This window comes from Schistocerca americana, chromosome 2 (assembly GCF_021461395.2).
Source record: "Schistocerca americana isolate TAMUIC-IGC-003095 chromosome 2, iqSchAmer2.1, whole genome shotgun sequence".
In the NCBI taxonomy this organism is placed as follows: Eukaryota; Metazoa; Arthropoda; class Insecta; order Orthoptera; family Acrididae; genus Schistocerca; species Schistocerca americana.
In genome coordinates this window covers 750,196,387-750,211,593 of record NC_060120.1, presented here as the reverse complement: position 1 = coordinate 750,211,593, position 15,207 = coordinate 750,196,387, and the positions used below count along the sequence as shown (strand labels likewise).

Sequence of the window (15,207 nt, the reverse complement as noted above, 5' to 3'; positions counted from 1 at the left end):
ATGCTACCAACGTGCCTCAGCTCATTTAGAGTCCATTTCGTCGATGCTCGTCTATTTGAGTTTTTGGCCTGCCAACAGCTCACTCTGCCTGAACTCACTGAAGGGCATGACACTTCTACAGCTGCCAAAATTGTGAGTGCAGTATTAGATATGACTAAGTGCTAAAGTAGTTCAGTAGTACAGGTCGCTGGCTGTTGACTGGCAATTATAAGCCCGTCCAAGATTTCCAAAATACCCTAGAAGAATGAACTGCAGTATCATGCTCTCGCAATTAGAGAATAATACAGACTAACTGAGATTTAAATTTTCATTAAGAAGTGCATCTGCAGATTAAGCAACTGTTCAACTTTTTATTTTTATTTTTTTTATTTTTTGTTAAGTCGTTATAAATAAAAAGTGAAAAATAAATAATAAGAGGAACAACTTTACACACCACGTACTTTTCACTTCTAAATCTCATCTAACTTAGAATCTGTTCTAGGTTCTCCCTTTTTCCATATAGACAGTTTGCTCATATAAAAATATAGCAGAAATTCTAAGCAGTACAGCATGGAGAGCACCAACAGAAAATTTATCAGTCTTTTGAGACCAGGTTTCACACTTGTAGTTTTCATGTGCACTCGAGTGCTGCTCTCAAGATATAAAGAGATTCTTGAAACTTTAACTATGTCATCTCTGAACTGCTTCACCACACAATGTGAGCTCAAGGCTTGAGCATGCTGAACAGGACAGGACAGAACATCACAGTCAGTCATCCATGTTCATAGGACTATGAAGTAGTAGTATTACTACTTCTGTTATATTCAGAAAATGTGTTCACGATCAGATCGTATTTGGCACTAAAAGGGTTAAGAAAGAGATTTATAATCTTTAATCCTATAAAGTAAATAAAAACATTGCAACGGACAGTGTAAAAAGATCAAAAATGGTTCAAATGGCTCTGAGCACTATGGGACTTAACATCTGTGGTCATAAGTCCCCTAGAACTTAGAACTACTTAAACCTAACTAACCTAAGGACATCACACACATCCATGCCCAAGGCAGGATTCGAACCTGCGACCGTAACGGTCACGCGGTTCCAGACTGAAGCGCCTAGAACCGCACGGCCACACCGTAAAAAGATCATTCCCTGTTATTTATTAATGTCTTATTACAAATTTCATTACTTGTTTTGGAATACTGTGAATACTAACTTAATGACAAGATAAGTTGAAAGCACTTAATACATACCAAAATTTTAAAACATCCAATCCTTAAAAAACAGCTTTTATTTACAAAAAACTTGATTTTATAAAACAAACTGACAATGAAAGTATAGGCTGTGATTACCAATCTCGTTAAGTAGAGAAGCATTCATCTTGGGAATCAACAAGAGTACGTAATTTCTGAGGGAAACGAAAAGTTTACATGAGTAGTTAATTTTACCAAGGAGATGCTTACTGTTCCCATCCACTATAAGTTGTGTAAACTCTTATAGATATTTTGCACTGACTTGATAATTAGGTTAATTATATCCACCTTATGAATTCTTATTGCATTGTCCCAAAAGTGGCTTTTTTTCCCTACCTCTACTCATAATCATTTGTTCTGAAACTATAATCATTCTACTTCTTGTGCTGCAAACTTTTTTTAAGCACAGGGCAGAATAAGTTTTTCATTGGGATGTCTCTAAATTGCTGGTTTCAACATGAGACCTAAGTTTCATAGCTGTAATAACTGAACAGATCATTTACAAAACTCAGTATGTTTTTTTTTTTACTGTTCTGTTACAGATAAAACACTTGTAGCAGCAGTATTACAGAATATCCTTGAATTTGGCTATACATACTAATTATTTAGTATGTTTGTTAATTTATAGCTCTCCGAAGGCAAGCAAGTCAAAGTCATTTCTGAGTAGAGATATTTCCAAGAAAAGTCTAAAATTTTGCCCATAGATCCACAGTAAAACAACGTACTCTTAACTAGTGTATTAAGAATACTCCAGCAATTTGATTGTGCAAGTCAAACTCTTGAATGACATTTTTAGTATCACATTTAAGTTTCCTTGTGGAAATGAAAATAACAAGCCATATGACTGCTGAAGACCTGTTAATTACACTATTGGCAACTGCCCCTTTGCAGCACAGAAAGGTGAAGAGAACTAATAGTACTTATAATGAAATGTCACAAATTTCTCCACAAAAATAACATCAATTCTATACAATCTAATAACAGAATTCTTCAATAATATGCTGCACAGATTCAATGGATTGTAAGATCATCAATGTGAAGTTCTTGGCTCAGCTGGGTTTGCAAATTGGACAACTTGTTCTTTAATACAGCCACACCCATAGTCACAATATTTTCAGGCCGCAAAGCTCCTGCACTTTCAACACAGAAGAAGAATTTATTTGGTTTCGCTTCCCATGTATATGGTGCCTCATCTGCAAAAATTGAATTAATTGTTAAAAGCGAAAATGTATATGCAGCCGTTAACAAAGAAACCAATAATGGTATAAATATCGCTTACGTTGGTCTTCTGGCAGTTCCGTGTAGTCACTTTTTGGCCATTCATCTGGCTTAGGGAATAGTGTGTGTCTCATGGAATTGTCTGGGTCATACTCAAATGACACACCAGCTGTAGGGTTCCATTTTGCATGTTCTTTTCCAAAGCCTTTCTTTGCATAAGCTCTTAATTTCAACTCTTGGCCCTTTCGCAGTTTTACAATTAAAATCTCTGGAAACATGAAAAACAGTAAGAACACAATTCACCAGCAGAAACAGACAGTATACAGCAAACATTTTAACGCAATGATGACATGGTTGGAGACTGTGGCTGTTATTTGAAACCAAATGTTGATAGTGTTGAGACAGCAACTAGCAGCAAATTTATTTTAAGTTGCTTTATTCAAACGGTACCATTACCAGTTTTGAATCATTACAATTCGCTGTCTTTTGATGCATGTTAGAAATGTATTCTGTGACAAATATGATACAAATTTATATGTGAAACAATAAGTGTGTGGTGGAAATGTATTCTTTGACAAATCTAAAGTGCTCAATGATAGAAATTTATGTTTGCAACAATAAGAAGGTGGTGAAAACTACGAACATAATTTGATGGACGAAAACTATGAAAACAAATGCTCCAGACCAACATTTCACAACAACTAATTAATAAAAAAATGCACCACATGTTCTAATGAAAGCATGAAAGTCGTCTGACGATGAATTGTAATGATTCGAAACCGGTAAGGGTACCTTTTGAATAAAGGAACTTAAAATAAATTTGTGGCTGGTTGCTGTCTTGCAGACTGCCCCTTCTTGTTTCACTGTCAATGTATTCATGTGGACTGTTAAAGGACTTAAGCCCAAAGATGATGTGACTTACCATACGAAAGCGCCGGCAGGTCGATAGACACACAAACAAACACATACATACACACAAAATTCAAGCTTTCGCAACAAACGTTGCTTCATCAGGAAAGAAGGAAGGAGAGGAAAAGACGAAAGGATGTGGATTTTAAGGGAGAGGGTAAGGAGTCATTCCAATCCCGGGAGCGGAAAGACTTACCTTAGGGGCGAAAAAAGGACAGGTATACACTCGCACACACACGCATATCCATCCGCACATACACAGACACATGCAGACATTTGTAAAGGCAAAGAGTTTGGGCAGAGATGTCAGTCGAGGCGGAAGTAAAGAGGCAAAGATGTTGTTGAAAGACAGGTGAGGTATGAGTGGCGGCAACTTGAAATTAGCGGAGGTTGAGGCCTGGCGGATAACGAGAAGAGAGGATATACTGAAGGGCAAGTTCCCATCTCCGGAGTTCTGACAGGTTGGTGTTAGTGGGAAGTATCCAGATAACCCGGACAGTGTAACACTGTGCCAAGATGTGCTGGCCGTGCACCGAGGCATGTTTAGCCACAGGGTGATATTTGTTACCAACAAACACTGTCTGCCTGTGTCCATTCATGCGAATGGACAGTTTGTTGCTGGTCATTCCTACATAGAAAGCTTCACAGTGTAGGCAGATCAGTTGGTAAATCACGTGGGTGCTTTCACATGTGGCTCTGCCTTCGATCGTGTACACCTTCCGGGTTACAGGACTGGAGTAGGTGGTGGTGGGAGGGTGCATTGGACAGGTTTTACACCGGGGGCAGTTACAAGGGTAGGAGCCAGAGGGTAAGGAAGGTGGTTTGGGGATTTCATAGGGATGAACTAAGAGGTTACGAAGGTTAGGTGGACGGCGGAAAGACACTCTTGGTGAAGTGGGGAGGATTTCATGAAGGATGGATCTCATTTCAGGGCAGGATTTGAGGAAGTCGTATCCCTGCTGGAGAGCCACATTCAGAGTCTGATCCAGTCGCGGAAAGTATCCTGTCACAAGTGGGGCACTTTTGTGGTTCTTCTGTGGGAGGTTCTGGGTTTGAGGGGATGAGGAAGTGGCTCTGGTTATTTGCTTCTGTACTAGGTCGGGAGGGTAGTTGAGGGATGTGAAAGCTGTTTTCAGGTTGTTGGTGTAATGGTTCAGGGATTCCGGACTGGAGCAGATTCGTTTGCCACGAAGACCTAGGCTGTAGGGAAGGGACCGTTTGATGTGGAATGGGTGGCAGCTGTCATAATGGAGGTACTGTTGCTTGTTGGTGGGTTTGATGTGGACGGACGTGTGAAGCTGGCCATTGGACAGATGGAGGTCAACATCAAGGAAAGTGGCATGGGATTTGGAGTAGGACCAGGTGAATCTGATGGAACCAAAGGAGTTGAGGTTGGAGAGGAAATTCTGGAGTTCTTCTTCACTGTGAGTCCAGATCATGAAGATGTCATCAATAAATCTGTACCAAACTTTGGGTTGGCAGGCCTGGGTAGCCAAGAAGGCTTCCTCTAAGCGACCCATGAATAGGTTGGTGTACGAGGGGGCCATCGTGATACCCATGGCTGTTCCCTTTAATTGTTGGTATATCTGGCCTTCAAAAGTGAAGAAGTTGTGGGTCAGGATGAAGCTGGCTAAGGTAATGAGGAAAGAGGTTTTAGGTAGGGTGGCGGGTGATCGGCGTGAAAGGAAGTGCTCCATCACAGCGAGGCCCTGGACGTGCGGAATATTTGTGTATAAGGAAGTGGCATCAATGGTTACAAGGATGGTTTCCGAGGGTAATAGATTGGGCAAGGATTCCAGGCGTTCGAGAAAGTGGTTGGTATCTTTGATGAAGGATGGGAGACTGCATGTAATGGGTTGAAGGTGTTGATCTACGTAGGTAGAGATACGTTCTGTGGGGGCTTGGTAACCAGCTACAATGGGGCGGCCGGGATGATTGGGTTTGTGACTTTTAGGAGGCAGGTAGAAGGTAGGGGTGCGGGGTGTCGGTGGGGTCAGGGGGTTGATGGAGTCAGGTGAAAGGTTTTGTACGGGGCCTAAGGTTCTGAGGATTCCTTGAAGCTCCGCCTGAAACTAGTTCACATGTTTTAACATAACTGTGATGGGACACACATATGGTTCACATTCCTATGAAAACTCATAAAAACAAACAATACACCATTCACCAAACATACCATCTGTTTCTCCATATTCATTTGCATCATCTTCTCTGTGTCGAGATGTGACAGGCACAACACGAGGGTCACTTGATTTTAAATCTGCTGTTGTTACATGTCTTGTTTGGTCATCTGTGCATTTCACATCTAATGTAAACTCTACACTGCATTCTGGGCAGAAATCCATGCACGAACAGTCCTGAAAAAATATTCTTATATGGCAACACAAAAAAACAGAAGAGCAAACTAAGGAAAAATATAATGCTAGATTTTGTTGCTATTATGACAATTAAAACAGATTATTTACTTTACCAAGGATTACACCCTATCTGGTTTGTTACCTCCTCAAAAATCTTGGTCCATCCATCTCTTCCACATTTCTCCTCCTTTGTTTTACACTGTAGATTAGCAACGTCTCTGGAATTTACGGCTATGCCAACCCCATGGAGAAACACAATGAGCTTTCCATGCATAACATTTGTAACCCAGTTGGAGGATATTTCCTAAACTGAAAACCCTCAATGATGTGGATAATTAGACCGAACAGATTATGTACTTCAACTTTAATTGGTATTGACCATGATGAAATAAGTACTGAAGCTGTAGATATAATTATTCACTACTGCTAGGTGGATGTCTGGGATAGCTTAAAAATACAAACAAAAGTTAATATGATCAGTTCTTTACCAATGTGAATAAAACATTGACTGAACAAGTCAAGTTCTTATCATGGTTCATTCAGTAAGTATATTTATCTGTAAAATGTTTTGTAACTGGCTGGATGAGCCATTTGTCAGGTCAGAAGAAAGAAAGAGCATATGACACTCTTCCCGACATCCTCCCTATACTGTGCCCACAGATGCTTTCCATAGCCATTACAACCGTCACATCACCCTTGCCGAATTCCTGCTGTATTACCTCATTTACAAGTACACTATTAGTTACTTCAGCCACAACACTGAACATAGAACATGAAAGACAAGGCTACAAGCAAAACTACAGCTGACATGTTTACTGTGCAGTTTTCTGTACTGCACGCATGCAGTTGATCGCAACCAAAACTGCAGGAAGTGAAATGGACAAGAATAAGGATTCTATCAGGTCCAGGGGGCATATTCAATTTTAGCAATTTCAGCCCCCCCCCCCCCAAACCACTGACACTAATATCTATACCATTAATTTTTACAGTGATGTGAGAATGAAAAACAGGGACAGTGTTCCTGTACTTTCCTTAATAAAGGATCATTTAAAAAAGCAGTTAGATATCCCTGTTTTTTCTTTGCAACCCTCAATTTCAATTCCTGTGTCATCCATTTTGGTGCCACTGATGAGCCAGAAGTTACTCTACATTTATGCGCCCAAAACCATATGTTTCAAGTTCTTCCTTAGAATATAACGCTACTGTCTCTTTACGTAACTGAGTGAACAGATTAATCTTCCTACTCGCTTTAGTTGCCCTTTGCACTCCTTGCCAGAACTGCTTCATGGTCACTGATACAGTTTTCAATGAGGAACTCCTCAAAGAGGTCAGCTTTATTTGTTGACATTTCATGTAACAGATATCCATAATGGTTGGGCTTCTGAACTATCTAGAGAGACCGTTTAGTATTCTGCATTGAATAAGTATGTAACATAAATGTTAAAGTTACCCTTGTATAATGGATGCGGTCAACCACTTCATCAGATGTCAATGGTATTAATCCAATGCGATGTGCCAAAAACTCATCACTAAGGACTGTTGAATTGGCTTCGAGTTGCACCCAATCAATGGCCATCGTTGGTGTTTCCGCTATGAAAACTCTTCTCATGCTATTAGCAACACTGCAAAAACAAGTCAATATGCTAATATATGATACACTGGATAATTTTATAACAATACAGAATTCAACATGGCACACACACACACACGCATATAGCTGGTTGTAAGTTACTTTGAAATTATTCACTTACTGCGAATTCCTGTATTAGGTATAGATTTACGACCCAATAGTGACATCTGAAAATGTGTACCACTCTTGTATTTGTACCCGGATTTCCTGCATATTGCGAGTGCCACTCTGGCTATCTGGGCATGCTCCCTGATCCAACCCAAATTTCCATATCAAACAACGAAACTGACACCTCACATTGCAGACAGCCGTGATTAAAAGACACTCACATATAGCTTTTGGTCACACCTTTCATCACACCTTACACACACACACACACACACACACACACACACACACACACACACACAAGCAAAGCACACTTCATGCACGCACAACTGCCAACTCCAGCATCTCGGGATGAAATGCCGGCGTTCCAGCCCACCAAGATGCTGTAGTTGGCAGTTGTGTGTGCATGAAAAGAGAGAGAGAGAGAGAGAGAGAGAGAGAGTGTGAGAGAGTGTGTGTGTGTGTGTGTGTGTGTGTGTGTGTGTGTGTGTGTGTGTGTGTGCGCGCGCGCGCGCGCGCACTTATGCGCGCTTGCATGCTTGCTCACGCTCTCTCTTTATGACGAAGGCTGTGAGCGTAATCTATATGTGTGTGTTTTTTTTCCAGTTGCCTGTCTCCAACTTGATGCGTCTTACAAACTTCAATATAACAAACTGTCTACATCCTTCTATGGCAATCCTCTAAATTCATCCAGGGAGCATCACAGATAGCTGAAGTAGTTAAGACGACTGCTTGCGATAAGTAGGAAATCCAGGTTCTAGTCTTGGTCTGGCACAAATTTTCAGTCATCACCATTGAGTAGTAAATCTATACCATATACAGCTGATGTCAAGGAATCCACTTTCTATGAATTAATTTTGAAGTATTTCATTCTGCTGTGGATGTTCAAAAGTAAGACATTATGCATGCAGCCAAAAGATAATTGCATTTAGTGTCCCACCTGTGACAAAAAAACACAAAAAGTTTACTGTGTATTCAGCAATTCTGTTGATTTTGGGTTAGGAGTGACAAAACCTAATAAAACCATCTAGTGACCCTTAAAGCAGTGTTAAATATGTACATGGCCACATACAGGACACTTCAGTATTAATTTTACACTTCAGAAGTTGTAGATCAAGTTTTACATACGAATCCATATCCCGAAATGGTTCATTCCATGTTTCAAGGAAAATATGATGTACAGATTTCACTCTTATTTACTGTGATATTACAATGACTGTTCAATATGAAGACCATACAGTTCAGTGCATAGGCCTACAGTGCATCTGTGCACTAACTTCACATAAACTCTATCCAACATGTAACATGGTTAATCACTTTTGTCGGAAATACGGAAGCGTCCGATCCCACCTGTCTGCTTTGACCCATGACGTCACAAATATGGCGGAAACAAAAACAAACACACACACTTTCCACAAGAAGCCTAATGACACTAACGGGACAAGCGCGGGAAATGGGGTGTTTTGGGTGGGGGGGGCAAACTAAATATAAACAAATTTAGACGCCTTGCGTAGCTACAACGTGTAAGTGAAGACAGCCATGCATGAATACCCACCCACCTCCCCAGGGGTCGTAACCCCTGCAACCCGTAGAAGATAAAGATGCTTCAGTAGCTGATTAGTGTTTTTTGTCAAATATAATAAACTAAAACAGAAATTCGAGGAAACAGATAATTAAAATAAGTAATAAGTGTTTTTAAATTAAAAAAAAAAAAAAAATCTCACAAGATAGAACGAACAGATCAGAAAAGTAAATAAAATAAGATAAAACAGAACTGGAGACAGCCACACCTAAACCAAACTCCGCGCCATCATGACGTCACACACGACAACACCCTTACGTCACGGGTCAAAGCCGACGCGTCGGATCGGACGCTTCTGTCGACCCCTTTTGTCATTGCCACGACTCGTGCAACCAGATGTTCCCCCGACTGTACAGGTGTCTCATAAACAAGACTCTTCATGTGTCCACGCAAGAAAAGTTGAAGGGGGTTAAATCTGGGGATCTTTGTGGCCAAGTATGTGGCCCACTTTGATCGATACACCTGTCCCCATAAACTACATTCAGATCGTTTTGGAGACAAACTGTAAAATGTACTGCTGCACCGCCATTCATATCGAATGTCCAATGGCACCACTTCTAAAAGCTAAATGTACTGCTGCACCGCCATTCATATCGAATGTCCAATGGCACCATTTCTAAAAACTCTGCCAGCACTTTTTTCCGTAATCTCAAGCACCTGGCACCCATTAGATAATGTCAAGTACCAGGCACCCATTAGATGAGGAAGAAGGATGTACGGCCCAATCACATGACCATCACAAATACCTGCCCACACACTGTGGCCAAATGTGAGCAGAAATCTTCATGTACACAAGCCTTTAGGGTTTTCTTGATCCCAAATGTGGCTATATTAAGCATTCAAGAACATCTTCCCTGCTGAAGTGAACTTCGTTGGCGAACAAAATTCGCCTTGGAAACTGAGGAAAATCCACACAATGGTATAAAAACCAATTATAGAAATTGACACGTGGCACAAAATACACAGGAAGCATGGCATGCACCTCCTGCGGGTGATATGGGTGGAGTTCTCGTTCATGCAGAACATGCCCAACAGATGAGTGAGACACGTGCAGTCAAGTGCAATGGCTCATGTGCTCGTTGTTGGGAACTTATTTCCCCTTCAAATAGGACAGTGCACCGCTTTCTTGGAGAACCATAGTTTGCTCAGTAGCTTTTGAATTTCCCACTTTCCCACAGCTCTTGTTTTACTCAGGCAAACATGGGATGAGATGGAGTCACATGATTTGGAAATTCCTTGCGGTACAAACTTTGAGTTCTCTTCCATTATGGCCAGCTTCATTGTAAATTAACAACATATCGGTGTAGTTTGTGAATGTGTACTCAGGTATCCTGTTACTGCAGTACCAATCACCATGATGTCAATTGAAGCAAAGCATCACCAAGAAGCAAAAAAGCAAGGCAGATGGAAACAGAGAACATCGTAACATTCATGATTGTGGGTAGCCTACCGTAATATGCGAACTGCGTAACCGGCATCTAGAGCACTATTGAGTAGCAACTGTTTTCCTTGTAAAATCGAAATGTACCATATCTAGGTATGGGTTCCTATGTAAAACTTGATCTACTGAGCCCCTCCACATCCTCTAGAAGCATGTAACATGAATTGGCAAACACTCTGTACAAATGTTCAAAAGTAATTATGTCACACTCGCGACAGTTTTTTGGGTTATTCGTAAAATCTAAATCATTTAACATTTTTAAGTTGTGTTGGTTAGTATAACTAAACTCCACCGAGATCCAATCGTACTTCTTTCTCACATGCCACACGCTTGCTGTATTGCCTATTTTGTGGTTACAAATAGTGCCTTGTGGAGTGTGGCTGGATGCATTTCAGCAACACTGATCCCCGTCACTGCAGTTTGTCAATTACAGATTAATCTGACTTCAGTGCCTTAATGGTTTACACTAACATGACTTACTATTTATTTACAAAACGGGAAGAACAATGTCAGCAGAGCATGAGAAAAGTTGCAGAATGATGCCAGCAAATACAACATTCATAAAGGAAACAAAAGAGCACAGGATAGAAAGACACAGGAAAATATGAATATAAAGGCAATTTTTAATTGAACATCACATGAAAGAAGTTGAAAGACGCAGAGAGCATAGGTTTAAACTAAAATCTGCACCGACTGAAGATAAGTTTGAGACCTATGCTTCCTGGATAGGATCATATGAATGTTATTACTCTACAGGCAAAGTTGTTTCTCAGGTAAAGACGGTGCTCCCTTCTCTGCTTTGGGCTAGAGTACTCCTAAAATCCCCCATTTGGGATGGTCAGGACGTACACTTGATGATTTTTTTGCTTTGGCTGTATAATACAATAAAAACTTAGCCTACTCGAAACGGGAACATCATTAAAAGTTTTGATCCAAGATCCACACAGATTAATCAAATATACATTGACTTCTGACCTAATTACCGGTTTCTTCCACTGGCAATCAAACTGATCGATGAAGCTTATAGTGTAACCAGCAAGCAGAAGCATTCATTGCAATAACATTTAGCATTCATCAATAAATGAAAATGGTAGTCACAAACACTGAGATTTACACTTGATATGCAGTAAGCATGAAACAGTTGTGCGCACAGTATAATTTGCATACAGATTAGATAAATGTCACCTGCATAATATTACACGCACCTCAAGTCTGTGTCCTCAATCTGAAATCTCACATTTTCTTCAGTCAGATCCGTGATATGTACAGTCGGCTGATTAGCATACGGCATTTTTTTTTTTTTTTTTTTTTTTTATAACAGACAATACTTTGTTGTATAACTCGGCACTACAATAGAAAGTTACAACAACAACAACTACTACACTGTCAAGGATATCTTTGGCGTTTGCCGTTTCCACTTTCGGTCACATTCAACTTGTTTAAATCGATCACGGTGAAGCCAACATATCCTTCGAAGATCTTTGAGTAGCACGTCCCTATTCACATGTTGAGATATTTCTCACGTACAAATTAAAACGCACTGTTAGTAACCACTGCAGAACTGTGCGTATTATTCACAGTGGTTCTATTATGTGTGATGTGAATCAGAAAATAAATCACATAGCTTTCCTTTATCAATCGACAATTCATTTTTGTCTTCCGCCGCTACAAGTGCCATGTGGATGTTTTGAACATCTTTGAATTCAAAAATATGTCAACATAAGTTCATAACACTTGTTTTGAAAATGGCAGCGCTGACAGCGTGGTCGCCGGATAAGAAACATAGTGACAGAGAAAGGTAACACAGTAGCGGTTTTTATAGCGACCGTGGTATATATGAAGCATCGCGTGAAATGTGTTTTAGTTGTTGTAATAGGTAACTTACTGGAAAAAGTGCTACGTTGTAGAGTCTAATAAACCACATGAACTACTGACATATTGGGATGTAGTTTTATTTTAGGAAGAAATTGTTCCTATTCAGTAGTTTTCGAGATTTAGCATGCGTTCCAATTTCTGCTTATGTAACTACTGCCCCACAGAGTGCTATTGCTGTACAGTTTGCAGAACTGGATATGAAGGAACAAATATGGGAAGCACAAACATGAAAAAGATTTGCAGCGTAGACCTACTCATAGCGGAAAGCAATAATGTATAGATTACTGCGCTGATGAGGTGGTGTTACTGGTATTGTCTTGCAAAACATTTGCCTTCTTGTGCAATTCTGCTTGATATTTCTCCATACAAATGCGTTTTCTACTAGTTTTACATTAATATTAGTTAAGAGAGACTGTCGGGAGAGGAAATTGCTTGCTGCTAGAAATCTACTGTAACAGTGTCATGTACCAACAGTTACATATTTTATGAGCTGCTTTGGCTATTTGATACAGTAGATCATCAGTTTTCCATTACATTGGTAAGAAATTAAGTCAGTACTGAAGCATTGTTTCTGTGTTGATTTAAGACTGACAAACATAACCAAACGATGCTGTATATGAGTAGTTTTTATTCTATTTATTTATGTATTAGTTATTTGATCATTCAATACAACAGTATAAGACATGTCAGATACACTTCATATACAAAATGTAAATGAATGTGGATCAGATTAGGCAAGGATGGGATAGGAAGTCAGCCATGACCTTTTCAATGGGACCATCGCAACATTCAGTGTAGGGACCTGGGGAACCCATGGAAAACTCGGGCCAGGATAGGTGTACCACACTTGTCTGGAATGCAAGGCCTGTGACTTAACGCTGTGCAGCCTTGCTCAGTATTTTATTTGGGAAGAAAATTGTCAGCAAAACCACACAGATATCGAGACCCTTTTAGTAACCTCCATGATACAAAAGTATAAACAGTAACGTTATTAGAACATGAAACTTTGTAATATTACAGTTCTGGGAGGGGAAAGAAAACACCAACTTGAGCCCCTGCTATCACTAATTCCTGCACAACTATTCTTGTATCTGATTGTCTTTACTGAGGTGGTGTATTGCACCACGACCGAACAGAGAAAACAGGAAACCAGCAACAGAAACACTCTTGTGCATAGACAAACACAGCCAAGACAGGCTACTACTTTTGTTACCTATATTTTAGAAGCTCTCCTCAAGTAGAAATGTTTTTAACTCTGCTTGAAAAGCGGTTTCGGAAATACAGAAGCATCCGATTCCACCCATCTACCTTGACCCATGATGTCACAAATATGGTGGAAACGACCATACACCACGACTCCAATATGGTGCCTATGACGTCATTACGTAAACATGGTAACACACACGAAAATACATCGAAAAACCAACACACACACGTTCCACAAAAAACCTAATGACATAATGGGACAAGTGTGGGAAATTGGGGGTTTTTGGGTGGGGACAAAGTAAATGTAAACAAATTTAGACACACACCCCCATACCAAACTACACAAAATGACAAAAAAAAAAGGTAACACAAAACTCCCCAAATTCCACTAAACACAGTACCTTCTAAAATTGGACACTTCCCTTGACCTATATAGCTCAGCAGCAGCTTCCGATCCCACAAATTGGAATCAAACACTTCCCTTGACCTATATAGCTCAACAGCAACTCCCGATACCAGAATACCCATAGCCACAACCACACATTGTAATGGAACACTTGCGTTGACCCCAACATACAACAAATACACTAAGAACAAGAAAAATAAAAACTTGCCACAACCTAGGTCGCCCACCACAGTCACACACCCATCCACAAACACACACAACCACAAACCAACGAAAAAATACACAACCAAAAGAAACACCCAACCCACCCACACCCCACCTCCCCCCCTCACCCCAAAATAAAATACCCGTAAACGAAAACAAAACACAAAATAAAAAAATCTCAATCACACACTACATCTCAACAAAAACTGCAACAAAATAGATGCTCCACAATTAAATCACAAACCAAAACACCCCCCCCCCCCCCCCCCCCCCCGAGCCGCAGCCACCCACGCAAACCACCCTAACTAACCACCTTCGGCCTGTACATCTTAGGGACGCTCTTTTGCCAATAGTACTCAGCTAAATGAGACTGAAGGTTGGAAGAGCGCCTCTTCCCCTCCCAAGAACTGACTTAACGGCCCCCCACATCCCCTCTATAGTATTCGTACAAGCCCCAGTGTCATAATGTTTAAACTCTAAACTATGGTTAACAACTAAATGATTGTAACCCCTCTGACCCAACCCCCTATAAGAAGAAAAAGCATCTGAAACTACAGTGGAACCTGGTTCTACAAACTCCTCAACTAACCCCACTAATTCCGCCTTAGACCCCCCTCCCCCCACCCCCACAACCCTGCAAACATTCCGAACACCCACCTCCTGGTACAACAGCCCCCCACACCCAGAGACCAACCACAGACTTATCCCTGCCATACTTCCTTTTCCCAAACTGCGACTCGTCCACCTCCATGCGCAAAAACTTTGAGAGGATCTATAACAAAAGTAATACGTCAACAACACAATCTCGCGCATGCCCAACCTAGACTTCTCGAACCAGGAACTGCGATGTATGGAGTGCCATAGTTTATTCCTACGGCACTGCCACATATAACTGTCCCTGGTCCAAGACACCGGAACTTTTGCCAATGTCATTTCCTTCCGACAGACAGCACACTTGACCACCTCCGCGATCAACCCAAAAAGCTGTAGAAATTTGATCAGCTCCAACTGAGTCGCACTCATTATAGCATGGAGTCGCACA

At 40.7% G+C, this 15,207-nt stretch overlaps 2 protein-coding genes across 2 annotated transcripts in view; one reads left to right on the top strand and one right to left on the bottom strand.

Moving 5' to 3' along the window:
- Positions 1-848: 848 nt before the first annotated feature.
- On the bottom strand, positions 849-11,800 carry LOC124594943 (DNA-directed RNA polymerase II subunit RPB3). Its single transcript, XM_047133446.1, has 5 exons — positions 11,680-11,800; positions 7,164-7,335; positions 5,533-5,713; positions 2,512-2,718; positions 849-2,425 (listed from the first exon to the last, which is right to left on the bottom strand). The coding sequence occupies exons 1-5, from the start codon at positions 11,763-11,765 to the stop codon at positions 2,244-2,246; spliced, it is 828 nt and encodes a 275-aa protein (XP_046989402.1). The 5' UTR covers positions 11,766-11,800; the 3' UTR covers positions 849-2,243.
- A 322-nt stretch (positions 11,801-12,122) lies between these two features.
- Positions 12,123-15,207, top strand: part of LOC124594942 (signal recognition particle 19 kDa protein) — a 74,586-nt gene continuing 71,501 nt past the window's right edge. Inside the window, exon 1 of the mRNA XM_047133445.1 lies at positions 12,123-12,272. Coding sequence (XP_046989401.1) covers positions 12,220-12,272 — 53 coding nt within the window. The 5' untranslated portion in view covers positions 12,123-12,219. The remainder of the gene's footprint in view (positions 12,273-15,207) is intronic.